At 47.0% G+C, this 15,622-nt stretch overlaps 1 protein-coding gene across 1 annotated transcript in view; it reads right to left on the bottom strand.

The window, feature by feature from the left end:
• Nucleotides 1-3,247: 3,247 nt before the first annotated feature.
• LOC101585419 (up-regulator of cell proliferation) overlaps nt 3,248-15,622 on the bottom strand; it is a 28,748-nt gene continuing 16,373 nt past the window's right edge. The window contains exons 2-6 of the mRNA XM_004630395.2: nt 13,422-13,448; nt 13,053-13,123; nt 8,469-8,519; nt 8,222-8,260; nt 3,248-6,551 (exon numbers count right to left, since the gene is read on the bottom strand). Of these exons, the coding sequence (XP_004630452.1) occupies nt 3,955-6,551; nt 8,222-8,260; nt 8,469-8,502 (2,670 nt within the window). The 5' untranslated portion in view covers nt 8,503-8,519; nt 13,053-13,123; nt 13,422-13,448 and the 3' untranslated portion in view covers nt 3,248-3,954. The remainder of the gene's footprint in view (nt 6,552-8,221; nt 8,261-8,468; nt 8,520-13,052; nt 13,124-13,421; nt 13,449-15,622) is intronic.

The raw sequence follows: 15,622 nt of genomic DNA, 5'->3' as shown, positions 1-15,622 counted from the left end.
AGATAGATAGATATAGATATAGATATATATATAAAAACACTGTGGGGGCAATAGCTCAGTGGCATAAGCACCTGCCTGACAAGCACAAGGTCCTAAATTTGATCCCTCGTACCAGAAAAAAAAGAATATGAATAGTAAAGGCCAGGTACATGTTTCAAATAGGTACAGGGATTCTGCTCGGAATTGGACTAGAGGCATGCATATTACATTCTACAAAAAAAAATGTCTCTATGAGGGCTGGGGAGATGGCTCAGTGGAATAAGAGCTTCCCTGGCAAGCACAAGGGCCTGAGTTCAATTCCTGGTTCTGCAAAAAAAAAAAAAAAAGTATAATATTTTACTCATGTTTTGAGACTTTGCTAGAGACTGTGCTTAAGGACACTAGACTAATTTCCTCCACAGATCTAGCGGAGGAAATTTCAAGGCAGCCCAACGTTCAGGCTGTGGCATGGGCACTGTTGGTTACTTTTAGCCTTGTTTGTTTGTTTTGGAGGAACCAGGGATTGAACTCAGGCCCTTGCCTTGCCAAGGAAGCACTTACTCTACTGAGCCATCTCCTCGGCCCCCTTTAGCCAGATTTATGGAGAGAATCAGGATCAAAAAGTGGAGCCAAAATACTTGAAAAACCTAACTTTTGTTCTTAGAACCATTTGAAAAGCTGGGCCCAAAGAAGGTGTTCCTAGAGATTAGTGTCATTAAAAGGTCACACAAAACTGGTTGTGGTACCCCACGCCTATGATCTCAGCACTGGGAGCCTAAGGCAGGACTGTGCAAATTCAAGGCTCTCCTGGATTACAAAGTGAGTTCAAGATCAGCCTACACTGCAGTGAAACCCTGTCTCAAAAGATCCCTCCTGCACACATACACAAGAGCCATGAACTGGGACAAGAATACTTTGGGGGCATCTCAGAAATCAGCAAGACCCCCCCTACGAAGCCTCAAATGTATGAAAGTGAGCCAGGCATGGTAGTGAATGCCGGTTATCCCAGCATTCTAGGAAGCTGGGGCAGGAAAATGACAAATTAAAGCCTCACATTGGCAATTTATTACCTTAGCAAGACCCTAGCTCAAGATAATAAATACGGGCTGGGGATATAGCTCAAACATTGAAACATTTCTTGTTGAGCCCTGCTCAACAAGAGCCACCCATGGGGCTGGTGAGATGGCTCAGTGGTCTAAAGCACCTACTTAGAACAAGCTTATCAAAGCACAGGGACCGCGGATCAATCCCCCAGCACCACATGCCAGCCAGCCCCGCCCCCTGGTGGGCTGAGTTGGACACACACACACACACACACACACACATAAATAAATTAAAAAAAAAAAAAAAGAGCCACCATGGAAGTTAGTTTGTTTCTTTTTGGTACCAGGGATTGAACTCAGGACCTTGTGCTTGTCGGGCAGGCACGTATGCCACTGAGCTATTATCTCTAGCCCACAACTGATTTCCTGGGATTCATTACATCTTGTTCAGCCAACCAGGAATTCAGAAATCCCTACAGCCATGGTCCAAGAAGGCTCAGCTACTGTTCACACTGGTGGCAAGCCTCAGTGTCACCCACGTGATGTTGTTCAGGCACACAACATGCAAGAATTACAGGGTCATGGATGCTTCTCAAAGGAAAGGGGTGGTGAGGTACACAAGCAGTCCCTGGAGGGCAGCTCATGAAGCCAAAGTACAGCAGAAACCCCAGCAAGTTGAAAATGTCAAGAACATGGAGTCGGCTGAGAAGAGCTGCAGGCTGTGAGTAGAGCCACACCAAAAGGTCATGTGGACTGCAGCCCATGAAGCCATGGGGATGGGGCTGCCCAACCTGCTAGAACCCGTATTTATCGCTGTGTGCCCTGGATGCTGGATATGGAGCTACAGGACTTAGTATTTGCCCCACTGAATTTGTCTTGACTTGATAGGATTTTTTTTTTTTTTTTTTTTTTTTTGTACTGGGGGATTGAACCCAAACATTCACACTCAGCTACATCTCAAGACTTTTTACATTTTGAGACAGGGTCTCAGTAAGTGGCTAAACTGCTCAGGTTGGGCTTGAACACTTGATTCCCTTGCCTTATCCCATCTTCCTCCTTCAAGTACAAGTACCACCATGCCCAAATGGTCTTTGTGTCTCCTTATTCCTTCCTTCAGGGAGGAAACTAATATGGAAAGGTTTTCATAAACTTATTAGATCGGGTTTGCAGAACTGCAGAGCTGCTTTCCACTTGCTGTATATGAGCAGAACCTGCTGTCAGATCATGGAAGTATAAACTGGGAAGTCAAAGGGGCAGCAGGCAGAGCACCCTGGAGCCCCAGGAAGCCACGCAAGCTGAAGAGGGATCCGAAGACCTAGTCAAGAGAGGGTTCCAGACCAGAGTGGGGCAAGTGCTGGCGGGCCAAGGGCACCGCTTGGGAGTCTGGTAAGCCAAAATACAAAGACACATTTTGGACACCACTTGGGGAAGTGAAAAAAATGTAGACCTAAGGAGACTTTAAGGCAGCAAGGCTCAGAGGATCAAGCAGAAACTCCCAGGACTGGTTGTGCAGATGGGGTGGAACTCTGAGGCTTTGTAAAGTGACAGTGGCCCTTGGGGACGGCAAGCCTAGGCAGGGTTTCCAGTAGGAGGTCCTCAGGGAAGGAGCCTGAAGTCCTGGCTAAGACCTGTTCCTGAGGTGGCTATTGGGCTGGAAAGGACATTGGTGAGAGGACAGGCCCTGTCTTGGTAGCCAGCAGAAGCCTAGAAGCTGTGAAACTTAAGAAAAAAAGGCACATGACCAGGCTGTGTTGGGTGGCACACAGCTGTAATCCCAGCAACGAGGAAGCTGAGGCTCAGAAGAATCGCCACGAGTCCGAGACCAGCTTGGCATCAAGTAAGTTCAAGACTAGCCTGAACAGGGGAGACTCTAGCTCGGCCTCCCTCCAAAGATCCACAAGCACATGGGTGTGTGTGCTGCAGACTCCCTCCACTGCTTTGTGCCATGCAGGGTAGAGTGTGGACCTTCGCTCTGTAACCCACAGCGGGCAATGATAAAGGTGACTAATGTAAAGGCATTTAGTTTTATTTGTCATTAACAGCCTCTCAATGCTTAAAAGAAAGGAATGGTGTCACTTTTTTTTTTGTGGTGCAACCCTTCTGCATCGAGCATGTGCCCCATCATCTGGCTACATACTCCATTTTTCTGTGTCTCCATACTCTTCCTCAGGCAGATGCTGTCCTCTGAGCACACAGGACAATGAAGGCACAGAGGCAGAACCTGACACCACTATCATGTGAGATTTCATTCATTCAACAAACATTTATTAAGCGTTTATAGTGTGTCGGGCTCTGGGGACACAGAGCTGAATGGTATTCAGTCCCTGCCCTCGAGGACGCACAGTCTGGGGCAGACGGTAAACACACAAGTGACAAGGCGCCATGAAGTGCTGAGGCAGAAGTATGACAAAGTGCTAGGGCATGACAGGGTGATTGATGAACGCTTTCTGGGCAAGGATCGGGAGGGCTTCACAGACCAGTCTATGAATGCAGTGCCCAGAAGTGCCTTGCACTGCCAGCGGGACTGAGTGACCAAGCCTCAAATGTTGGCCTCCAGGGGGTGCCTCTGCTTCTCAGAACACCCCAGTCTATACTGGGGGCCCCTGCTGTTGGGGGCCAGCAGTGAGTAAAGACACTGCTCCCAACTCCTGGAGCCAAAGAAGAAACAGCTGCCCTGAGGGCAGGTCCTCAGGAGCTCGGCTGGGGCTGGGACAGAGATTAGGTTACTGCTTCTGCCACCTGCCCAGGACCTCTCATGTCCCTGCTGGCATCACCGAGCTGGTCTGGAGGTTACTTTTTAACACCATTAGGAGCCCCTCACCCTGTCTTTCACTGGCTTTCCTTCTCATGAGCAGCAGGCACCAGCCACCTCACAGGTGCCTGGCACAGCCTCGCCGGACCCTATCAGCACGGCTGCAACAGCAGGCCCTGCTCACAACCGCCGCACTAGCTCAATGAGCTGCTGTATGTTTTTGTTTTGGTTGGACAGGCCATTCCTGATGTTTTCTAGCAGGCATCTCTTCAATTCAAAAATGGCCTCGCTGTACCCCAGGCTTACTGCTGCCATGGGAGGAGCTCCATGCCACAGGCCTGGAACGTGCCAGACATGCTGCCTCTCTGGGTCGCAGAAGGCCAGGCTTGCCAGCGTCCGGAAGCCGCCACTCTGCTTTTCCATCTGGGCAGCAGCTCTACTCAGGTCGCTGGGTGGATCTAGCAGTTGCCTCCTCTCTCTTGGCTTGGGGCTGGGGGCAGGCACATCATGAAGGTTCTGGTACACAAACTGACAGTTGGGCATGTGCCCTGTTTTTTCCAACCTCAGAAACGCATGTAGAATAGCTGGTGGAATGTCCTTTGTTTCAGCTAAACTGACCACAGTGACGTTACTCAGTCCCATGAGTAGAGTGGCCAAGGAAGCCTCTAGCTCAAACCTGTCCCCTGTCGAGGCCAAGGCCCCACTAATCAGTGCCCCAGAGTCAATGGCCAGGATGTGGTCACAGCCCAAGTCCTGGCTGAAGCCTTCAGCCACAGTGATAAGCTGTATGAAGGCTCCCCGGGGACTGCAGCTCCTCCCCGTGGCAAACCGCAGGCCAAACATGGTGTTGAGAAGCGTGGACTTTCCTGTTCCTGGCACCCCCAGGGCAGACAGGACCACCAGCCGAGACCTCCGGTCCAGGCGGGTGTGCAGCTCCTTGAGTAGCCCCGTGACCCAACGCACTGGGATGCTCAGGGTGCCCCCGTCAACCAGCTCCAGGGGCAGCCCCGCGAGCAGCAGCTCCGCAGCCAGGCCGGGGAAGTGGGTGAAGCGCCTCTGGCCAGCCGGCAGCCTCCCGGCCTCCACTAGGCAGCCCTCGGCCTCAAAGAACTGCCCCATCTCCCGCAGGAAGTGCTCCACGCCCAGGGGCTCTGGCCACAGTGGCTCGCTGAAGTCCGAGGCCCCGCCTAGCTTCGGTCTCAGGGCAAGGAGGGTCTCTGGGGGCTGCCTGAGCCTCGGCTGGCCCACCCGAGCCAGCCCCCACTCCATCCACCTCAGGAAGTACTGCCTCTCACCCGCAGAAGGGCTGCTGATGCCCACGATGAAGTCCTGCAGCCCTGCGGAGGGCTCCTGGCCACTCTGCTGCGTCCGGAGCTCCAGCAGCCGCCGCCTCAGCTCTCCACGGTGCTTCTCGGGCGGCTCCGGGGCCCACTGGAGCTGGCAGTACTCCCTCTCCACCTGCGCTGCCTTCTTCCCCAGGTCGCCCTGTAGCCGCAGCTCATCCCTCCGGTAGGCATCCACGTCCTTGATCTTCCTGGTGATTCTCTCCATCCGGTCCTTCGCCTTCTGACACTCCTCGCAGTCCTCATCGACGCGAAGGCCCAGTTTGCGGGCTGCGTGTGCCATGTCCTCCACGGACACCCTCCTGCAAGGTCCCCTGGCCACACTGCCCACAATGGCACGCAGCCTCTTCACAAAGCCCTCGCTGTCGGTGCTGCTCACCTTCACCAGGACGTGAGAGTGGTCTATCTTCAGCACGGGGGTCAGTCTGTTCAGAAACCGCAGGTTCGTGTTCCGCTTCCCCCGGTAGGGACTCAGGATGAAATAATACTTTGTAGTTGACTCCTTCATGGAGCACAGGAGTTTGTATTCCTTCTTACTGATGTTGTCAGTCAGGATAAACACAGCCGAGGAGATTTCTGTTAGGAGCTTAAACTGCAGCCAGTGAGAACCAATGTCGCCCCTCAGGTTCAGAAAGGCCACAGGCTCTGGGAAAACATCCAGGTCCTCCCTGCCACTGGGGAAAAACCAGGAAATCTCCACTAGCCCATCTGCAATCTCCCGGGGGTTGGTGCCCAAACTGAGGTCCCGGTGCCAGAAGCAGTCCCCCTGCCGGTGGCCCGGACTGAGGATGGCATTGAGCAGCTGGGACTTGGAGTTGCTGCTCACGTCCATGCGCACAAAGGCAAAGGTGGGCACCCTGGACAGGACCACACTGTCCTCTCGGAAGCTGCCCAGGCCCCGTGGGGTCTGGGACCACCACGTCCGCACAACGCCCCGCAGGGCCCACAGCAGGAAGGTATGGTAGTGGTTTTCTGAGTCAGGCAACACAAGTGGGAGTGCAAACTGGCAGAGGGACATCTTCAGGATGATCTCCTGCTGCAGAAAGCTGTCTGAGGACAGCAGCAGGGCGCAGAGGAGGTCTAGGGGGTTCACTGGCGTGTCAGGTGTGGGCAGCTCGGAGAAAGAGTAAATGTCATCAGCAGCAATGTCCTCAGCTGGGTCCCAGTAGATCACCTCCTCCTCCATCTGACTCTCCTTCTCCGCCGGCCGAGCATCTGCAGGCATGTCCAGCACCATGGTGGTATTCCTGGCTTCAGCATTGAGGGCCTGCAGCTTTCTGAGGAAATGCCAGGGCAGGTCCTTGGGAACCTGAGGGGCCCAGTTCTTCATGCTGTCAAAACTGATCTGCAGGGAGTCCTGCAAGCTGAGCCTCTGCCCCTGGTAGGCCTCCAGTCCCAGAAGAGACAGCATTTCCTGCAGCCTGCTTCTCTCCACTGTAGGAAGAAACAAGAGATGTGGGTGCTCACCACGCACTCTGGAGTCAGGGCCAGGCCAGAGCTGGAGAGGGAGAGCCTAGCAGGAGGGGTGGGAGGACACCCCCCAGTACAGGACCCTGGGGCTGACCTGAGATCAGGGAGTGGAGTGGAGCCCTCCACCAAGGTAATGACGAGTGAACACAGCTGTGTGTGGCATTTCAAGAGAGCAGGAAAAGAAAAGCAAAAAAATCCACCCAGAGACCAAAGAACCGCACTTAACATAAAATCACTGATTTCTTATTTTTTAAGAAACCTGCGAGATCTAACACTGAGATCAATACCCACTAGTTAAGCGGGAGCAGCACAGGCCACAGGTACAGTGTGCAGCCGCCACCCTCACCCTGCCCCTGGCCATCAGGCGCTCCTGTGCTATATGAGTCACACTGTCCCAGCACGGTGCTCCCTCAGTGTCACCAGAGGCTTCCACAGGGGCACACTCACAGCTCAATCTAGTTTTTTAGTTAATGTTGTTTTGCCTTTGTAAATAAGCTGGAGAGTATTTTAAAGGAAAAGAAAATATTAAGATACCACTGAGCAGACACTTTGCAGCTTTGACACCAATAGTGCCATTTTTAACTGTGGCAACACACGTGATGTGATGTAAATACACATTTGCTTGTTCTAACAGTCCAGGATCACCCTGTACAATTGTACACAACAGATGCACAGAGCGGTATGTCTCCGGAGGCCACTGGAGCTCCGGAGACAGGAGCAGCCTGAGGTCTTGACCTGACAACTTACCAATGCTCAAGCTGCATACAGTTAGCTCACTTTAAACATTAACACACTCAGCAAGTGAGAGCAAGTTCAACTTGCTCTGAAGCCCGGACTTCAGGCTTTCCTCCAGTTCCTCTCAGGACAGGAACCAGTGTATGACGCCACCAACTCAAGTAAGTCTTGAGAGGAGGCCCTGGTGGATTGTCCTTCTCTTGTTTCCCAAAGCAGTCAACTGACAGATTCAGGTCACTCCCCGGGTGACCCACAGGGCCTGCAGCCCCAGACACTGGGCTGGGAGAGTCGTACGGCTCTAAGGCTCCACGGTACCGGACAGCACCCAGAGCACAGGGGTGTGGACTTGCTGCACACACACAACAGCTGCATGGGGAGAAGAGCTGTGGGCTTCACATGCCTGCACAGGATTCCCTGGCGTTCCCAGTTCTGTCTGAATGAATCAAGGGATACTGTTTTTCTTGTTCAGAGAATGAACATCTACTTTTACTGTTAGGTAACATGGCAATAAAATGCAAAGGAGGGAAGCCAGAGCAAGAAACCCCATCCGTGTATGCACCTGTGCCTGCAGGTGGCCCTCCACAGGCTGCCTGCGAACTTGGGGTCCGGGTTTCTGATCTGCATGTGATGCCATCAATCAGATGAATGATTTCAATCCTAACTGTGACTAAAACTCCTTCACAGACTTGTTAAAAGGAGACGATTGCTGGGCTTCTCTTCCAAACATAGCAACTCATCACAACAGTAGGTGTGCTGGGAGAACACTGCTTACTACTGGGATGTAGTGTTTAGGGCAGCCTAGAACTGAGCCTCTTCAGGACTTGGAGCAGCTATAAGAACCAGCAGCCTTCAAGCTGTCCCCTCAGAACAGGAAGCCACCACAGAACAAGGAAACATACCTGTTGGGAAGTCATTGTCCTGAGCCTCATTTGTACCATCTACAAGCAAAGCAAAGGAAAATGCAGTGTTAATCAAAAATAACGCAACTGACACAAGTAGTTTAAGCTAAACTCAGAGCACTCCTTCTTTCTTACCAAAACAGCAACTTCTCTCAATTGTCAAAATTATAAAGTCCCAGTAATTCTTCATTTTCCCATTCCCTTTCTCCTTCCCCATCCCAACTGGTGATCGCCCCATAGTTCCTACCTCCATAATGGAACCCACAGTCATCTCCTTCCATTTCTCTCCATTCCAAATCTAGAAGGAAAGAACACAGGCATTTAGTTTCATTGGGAAGTTAAAGCCTTTCTCTCAGAGCTCCAGTGAGTTAGTACTACAGGCTGAGTGTTCCTTTTCCCCTTTTCTTTCTACACCTCCCTTCTTTGTTTCTTTCTCTGGTGGTACCAGGGATCAAATCCAAGGAGCACCAAGCTACACTGCATCCACCCCTCCACATGCCCGCTCTGAGCCACGGCTTGTGAAGCTGATCCCAGGGCTCGGGAGCTGGGATGATGAACACGAGCCGCCCCACTGCGGAACATTCCTTATTTAAAATGTTCAAAGGCCAGAAGAGTTTTACATTTTTTCTGATTTTAGAATATGACACAAGTCTAAAGATAAAATGTTTAAATGTTTCATATATATCAAATACATACTCTTAAGGCAATTTTACACACAATGTAATATATCTACATTTTAACTATGATATGTCACACATGAGATCAGGTACAAAATTTTCCACTTTGACATTATGTCAGTATTCAAGAAGTCTTGGATTTTGGAGCATTTCAGATTTTGAATTTTTAGATTATGGATGCTCAACCTATGTAATTGATTTCAGATTTCCTTATGTATAGCTCATTATTTTCGAACATAAAATATGCCACAAATAATAGCTACACACAACATAGAGATCTCTAAGATACACTTGTAGAATTTATAAAATGTAATGAAAACAAACTGGATGTGGCAGTGCACACCTATAATCCCAGCACCTGGCTGAGGCAGAAGATAGCTGTGAGTTCAAGGCCATCCTGCGCTACACAGTAAGTTCAAGCTCAGCCCGGGATAGAAAGTGAGACCCTGACTGAAAATAAAATTTATGAAAATAATAATTTTTATAAATTAACCTTTGATTTTAGAGGCTATTTAAAATGTAAGAAGATATAAATTTCTAGGCTTCAAGATCTACTACTTTCTATCAAAATTTCTATCAACTTTTTTATTCTGTCATAAAGGCTTTCGTCACTACTAAATGATATTTGTAGCACAGGACAAACCTCCGGTACAGGAGACAGAGTAGGAAGAGTGACTTACACGTCAACTGCCATTTGTCCAAAGTCTAACAGCATGATATATCTATACTACACTTGTATCTTAATTACAGAGCATATTTTATTAGTGCTAGTCAGATATGGAAAAAAGAACCTTAAAATTCTGCCTGCAAATGCATGCTGCAGGGGAAGGCAGGCAGGCATGATGGAGACCTCTTAGTGTGTACTTTACTGCTGACTTCTGGTCTAAGTGAACGACTCACCCATCCCAAAATTGTACTTTACTGTTGGTGCTGTAGCTTGAACTGAGGGCCTGGTACGAGTGAAGCACGCGTTCTACCACTGAACTACACTCACAACTTACTTCTTGTGCTGGGGATGAAATCCAGGGCTTTCTGCACAAGAGGCGAGTGCTCCACCACTGAGCCAAACCTCTAGCCCAAGGACAGGATACAGGATGACTCAAGTGGTTCCCACCACAATGTCTAGGGGTCAAAGGTCCTTTACTCTAAGTAAAGGAAAGATACCAGAAAACTTCTTCTAAGGAATCTGAAACATCCCAAGGAGAGAAACAGCTAGAGAATTGAATGGAAAACAGAGATGGGATTGGAGAGCTCTGGAAACTGGAGTAACTTCCAACATACAGAAACCAGGCCCTTGCTTGATCAACAAATAGCTGATCTGAATCTGCACAGACAACAAATGCAAGCAGTCAGGGATGCACAGAGCAGCCAAAGGCAGGAAACTAATTGGAGATGGCAGAGACGTTGAGGAGGACAGGCAGACTGTGGAACAAGCAGGGAGGGGCCGGAGGCCAGCAAGGCGTGGCTCCATGAGCAAGGTCTCCACGAGACTTCCTACTGGGCAGGGCCTGGCCCAGAAAGGAAATAAGCCCGAACTCTGACCCTGCAGGGACACCACACTCCAGAGGGCACAAGGGCAGGGAGGCCAGGCCTACCACGGAAATCACACCCAGAAAGAACTGCTGTAAGCCCGCGCAGAAGAACGCAGGAGTCAGGCAATTAAATCATTTTCACTCACACGAAGTGACTTCTCCCCATTACAGTACTAAGCACACCCTTTAGAGTTTTTCATCAAACTTTAATACTTGTTATTGGGAAGTGAATTTTTTTTTAAAAAAGATAGGGTCTTATCATTTATTTCAAGCTGGTCATACATGCACTATATAGACCAGGCTGGTCTAAAACTTCATAATCCTTCTGCCTCAGCCTCCTAAATGCTGGGATTATAGGCATGTACCACAATGTCCTACAAAAGTGAGTATTTAAGACATCATTTCATACATTGGAGCTGTGGTAAGAATAAAAAATGAAAGGCCGGCCTGATAGCTCAGCAGACTAAAGTGCTGGCTTAGATAGCAGCGCAGTGGCTGGGTTCGACTCCCAGCGTGCTGTGTTGGCCCCACTTGAGTGGCACTCTGAGACGGTGAATAAGACTGGGCGTGGTGGTGTGCGCCTATAGTCTCAGCACCTGGGAGGCTGAGAACAGAGTCCAATCTACATAGTGAGACCCTGTAGACTCTGTCCTAAATACAAGGGGAAAAAAAGAATAAAAAATGAAGCCTAGTGGCACCCCTGTAATCCCAGTGTTGTGGGCAGCTGAGTTAGACAGAAATACTATAGGCAGTCAGACAGGGCCAGGCCCTCAAGGAGACAAGATGGAAGACAAGGTGACTTTGCAATTTGGAAGAGACAGACACTCCCATATGGGCCAGACCTCAAGACAAAAAGAGGAAGCACAGCTACATACTTCCCTAGGGATGGGCATTAGGGATTGATATCCTAAATAGTATCAATCAACTTGAAAGAGCCCAAATGAGTCACTAGCCCAGCCCCCAACAGGAAGAGACCCTGTTCTGTATTCATGCCTGCTTGCTACGTGACTCGCTTTCCCATTTGATACTGGATTTAATCAATTTTACCTGAGCAATGGTGCTTGTAATCTCATTGGTTCACCATAGTTTTGTCCCACCTCATGTCCAACTAAGCATTTCCCAGGTCTTCTCCACCACCTTAGACCTGCCTCACCACATGGTTTTCCTCTATAAAAGTCCCTACAAGAGACAACTTTCTGGAGACAACGCGCTGGGCCCCCCCTCCTGTCCCTCTCTCGGACAGGAGCTTTCTTTCCCTCAGTAAATATGTTCTACTCATAACCTCCGTTTGTTCCTAAAAGTCATTCTTTGGTTTTAGAGAACACGAACTCGTGCAGGTGAGGTTGGGAGATCGTTTTTTCCCTGTATCATTTGGAGGTTCCCTATATGGTTTGGAGGTCACCCACCAGAGACCAGTTTTTCTCCCTGTATCACCAGCAGTCAGGAAGCTGAAGCAGGAGGATCACTGAGAGTTCAAGACCAGCCTGGGCTACAAAGTGAACTCAAGACAAGCCTGAACTGCATAGCAAGACCCTGCCTAAACAAAAAGGAATAAAAAATGATGGCGGCACAGCGGCACACACCTGTAATCTCAGCTACTCAGGAGGTTGATACAGAAGAATCACAAGCTCAAGGCCAGCCTTGATAAGTTAGTGAAACCCTGTTATAAAATAGAAGGACCAAGGACGTAGCTTAGTGGGAATAGAATTCTTGAGTTCAATTCCCAGTATCTTAAAAAAAAAAAAAAAAAAAAGACATCCACCTGTACGGATGTGTAAGAATAAAGGTGGACTCCTACCTTCCACCATATACAAAAATTAACTCCAAGTGGATGGATGACCTAAACATAACAGCTAAAGCCATAACATTCTTGGAAGACAAAATAGGAGTAAATCTATGTAACCTACATTCGCAATAGGTTCTCAGTTATGAAATCAAAAGCACAGTCAACTAATTAAACAAGTAACTCTTTCGTACATCAAAGGGAACTACAGAAAAGTAAGAAGAAGTGGGGCGTGGTGGTGCATGCCAGTTGTCCAAGCATGCTGGGAAGGAGGTGTTCAGGGCCACCCTGGGCAATCTGACAACTTATCTGTTTCAAAATAAAAAGGGCAATCTGACAATTTATCTGTTTCAAAATAAAAAAGGAGGCCAGGGATGTAGCTGAGTATGAAGGCTCTGGGTTTAATCCCTAGTTTTTTTTAGGAAAAAAAGTAAAATGAGGGCCAGAGATGTAGCTCTGTGTAGAGTGCTTGCCCAGAGTGCTCAAGGCCCTGTGTTTGAGCCTCAAAATTGCAAACAAACAAAAAAACCCACAACAGCAAGCACTACCATGGATGGAAACAATTAAAATTATGTTAATTATGCTTATAAGCATCTAGTATCCAAAATGTATAAAGAGCTCTTCTAACTCTTATAACAAAAAACACAACATGACCACTAAAAAGTAGGCAAAGACTTGAACAAATAATCCTGAGATGGAATCTCCTAGTACAAGAAAAAAAATAAGTTTCAAGCTTTTTTAGTTTTTGAGGTTCGTGGTCCCCCGCCCAGGTGGGCGCTGGAACCCAGAATCACAGAACAGAAGAAAGGCTGCTTCACAGTGGAGCCGACCCAGCTGACCTGCAATCGCCACAGCTGCTCTTCTCTCTGATGCTTTTATTTCTGGGGCTGCTTCTCCCAAATCTGCGTGTCTAGAAGAATTTCAGAAGAAAACAATAATTGAAATAATGAACTGCCATTTCACCTATCAAATTAGCTGCATATGAAAATCTGTTGGGGACCTTTTAAAAACTCCAGGTTAAACCCCAGATCTATGAAATCAGAACCTCTGAGAGCCGGTCTTGGGAACCTCTGCTTTTAAAAGGGCCCTCCGACTCTAACATGCAGTCAGTGGAAAAACACTGGCCTGGAAATGCCAGCCCTCACCAACTGCTGCTGGTCTGAGCCACACACAGCCATTCAGAAAGACATTAATAAAAACATACATACCCTTTGGCCAGTAATTCCACTTCTATCCTAAGGAAATAATTAAGATTTAGTTATAAAAATGTTGTCAGCTTTATATATAATAGCAAAACATTAGGTAATTTTAAGAATATCCACTAACAAGGAATTTTGGTCTCAATGTACAGTCATTACAAAATACAGCCACTGAAAAATATTTTACAGATTACAAAATATTCTATGGATGTATTTTGTGCACAAAAAAATTAGATGAAATGTTACAGAAAGATGTTATATGGGGCCAGGGAGATGGCTCAGTGGAATAAGTGCTTCCCTGGCAAGCACAAGGGCCTGAGTTCAATCCCTGGTTCCTCCAAGAAAAGAAAAAAAAAAAAAAAAGAAAAGAAAATTATCACTGAAGTTCTTGGAATATCACCTAACTTGGAATATCATTTAATTCAATAACTATGTCAACATGGTAAGTAAATTGAGATCAAATGTACTGACCAGGAAAAAGTACAATTTGTGGTCATCTAAATTATATCCACAGGAATAGGAAGGAATAAAGAGTAAAACTGAAGGAAGAAAAAATGAAAATTACAATAAAAACTAAATTCAAGAGTGAATTTGAGTTGTAGGTGCCCAAACTAACAACGCAAAGCTAAGCAAAATTATGAGATGTGAAAAAGGATAGGACTACAGATTATAAAAACATCTAAATTATGCGAATAAGTGTGGAAATCTCAAATAAAATAGCTCACTTTCTAGATAAATGTAAATCTTTTACAAACCATCTTAATAGAAAAAATACTCAATGATGTCTCCATCAGTGGTAATGGGACCACCCAAGACATCAGAAACAATGGTAGAAGAAGCAAAAGAAGAGAAAGGCAAGCCGGACATGGTGGTGCATGCCTGTAATTCTAGTGCTCTGGAGGCTGAGGCAGGAGGATTGTTGTGAGTTCAAGACTAGTCTGGGCTACAAAATGAGCTCAAGGCCAGCCTAAACTGCGTATCGAGACCTTTTCTCAAAAAGACAAAAAAAGACACAAAGAAGAAACGAAGAGAAAGGCAAATTCAAATACTGCACTTTTCTTTAAAGTCTTAGTACTGTGTCATTTTACAAAGCAAACATCATCTAACTACATCCTAACAGAGATGGTATACCCTATTTGCAGAGATAAAAAATTCAAATATACAAATAGAAAAAAGAAAAATAATTCCTCATAAAGAAATTCACTGAAATATATAACAGTATAACCCCTACATTATATGCTAAAAATTACTTTAAATTTTATTTGGGAATATTTCAAAGTTAATATACTGGAAGATGCAGATTATAAAATATTCTATGACACAGCTATTATAAAATTTACCTATTTCTATGCAATAGAAGCATACAAATAATCTGAAAATATATCCTTCAAAAGCAACAGTCATCACATGTTTTACAATTAATACTTTTTTCTTTCTTTTTTTGAGGGGGTCTTTTTAAGGCAGGATCTTGCTAAGCAGCTCAGGCTGGCCTTGAGCTCAGGAAGAGTTGTCTCAACCTCCCAGGTGCTGGGATTACAGGAATGCACCACCACACTGGGTTTAATATTATCTTTTTACAATATTATTTTCAAATGAGTAGAAAAAAATTGACATTTTATCACTTTACACCTAATAATGGACAAAAATTCCAATAATTACTACTTATAATTTACAGTGGTTATTAAACAACATGGAAAAATTATTACAAACAGTAATTTGTTAAAATCTACATTTTAGCACTTGTGAAATAATTAAGTGTGGATAAATTTCCTCTTCTCATTTCTATGATAAAGCCATTATTCTTTTACGTTTACGTGTAGTACATAGTGCAAACACATGTGACAGTGGCTGGCTAATGTGTTCACGGGATGATATCCTGCGGTGGTAGTGAACCAACTTTGTATTTATGAAAGCTCCCCAAAGTACACCCAAAGCAGCATCTAGCAAATGCAGTTTAAAATAAAAAAAGAAAGAATGGAAATGCACAGTTTATGAAAAAAAATCTCTGGTTTCTCCACGTGAAAAAAAGCGTTCCCTACGTTAAAGTCTACTCTCAGGACACAGCAATGCTGGCAACGGGAGAGACCTGCTATCCGCCGTGGTCCCAGGAAGACACCGCTTTCCGCAGGGCTGGGCCCCGCCTGCCCCTGTGGAGGCGGGAGGGCCACCCCATGGCCCCTCAGCTAGGCGGAGCCAGACCCCTAGCGGGC

This window comes from Octodon degus, unplaced genomic scaffold (genome assembly GCF_000260255.1).
Source record: "Octodon degus isolate 3935 unplaced genomic scaffold, OctDeg1.0 scaffold00035, whole genome shotgun sequence".
In the NCBI taxonomy this organism is placed as follows: Eukaryota; Metazoa; Chordata; class Mammalia; order Rodentia; family Octodontidae; genus Octodon; species Octodon degus.
This window is presented reverse-complemented; position numbering and strand designations above follow the sequence as displayed.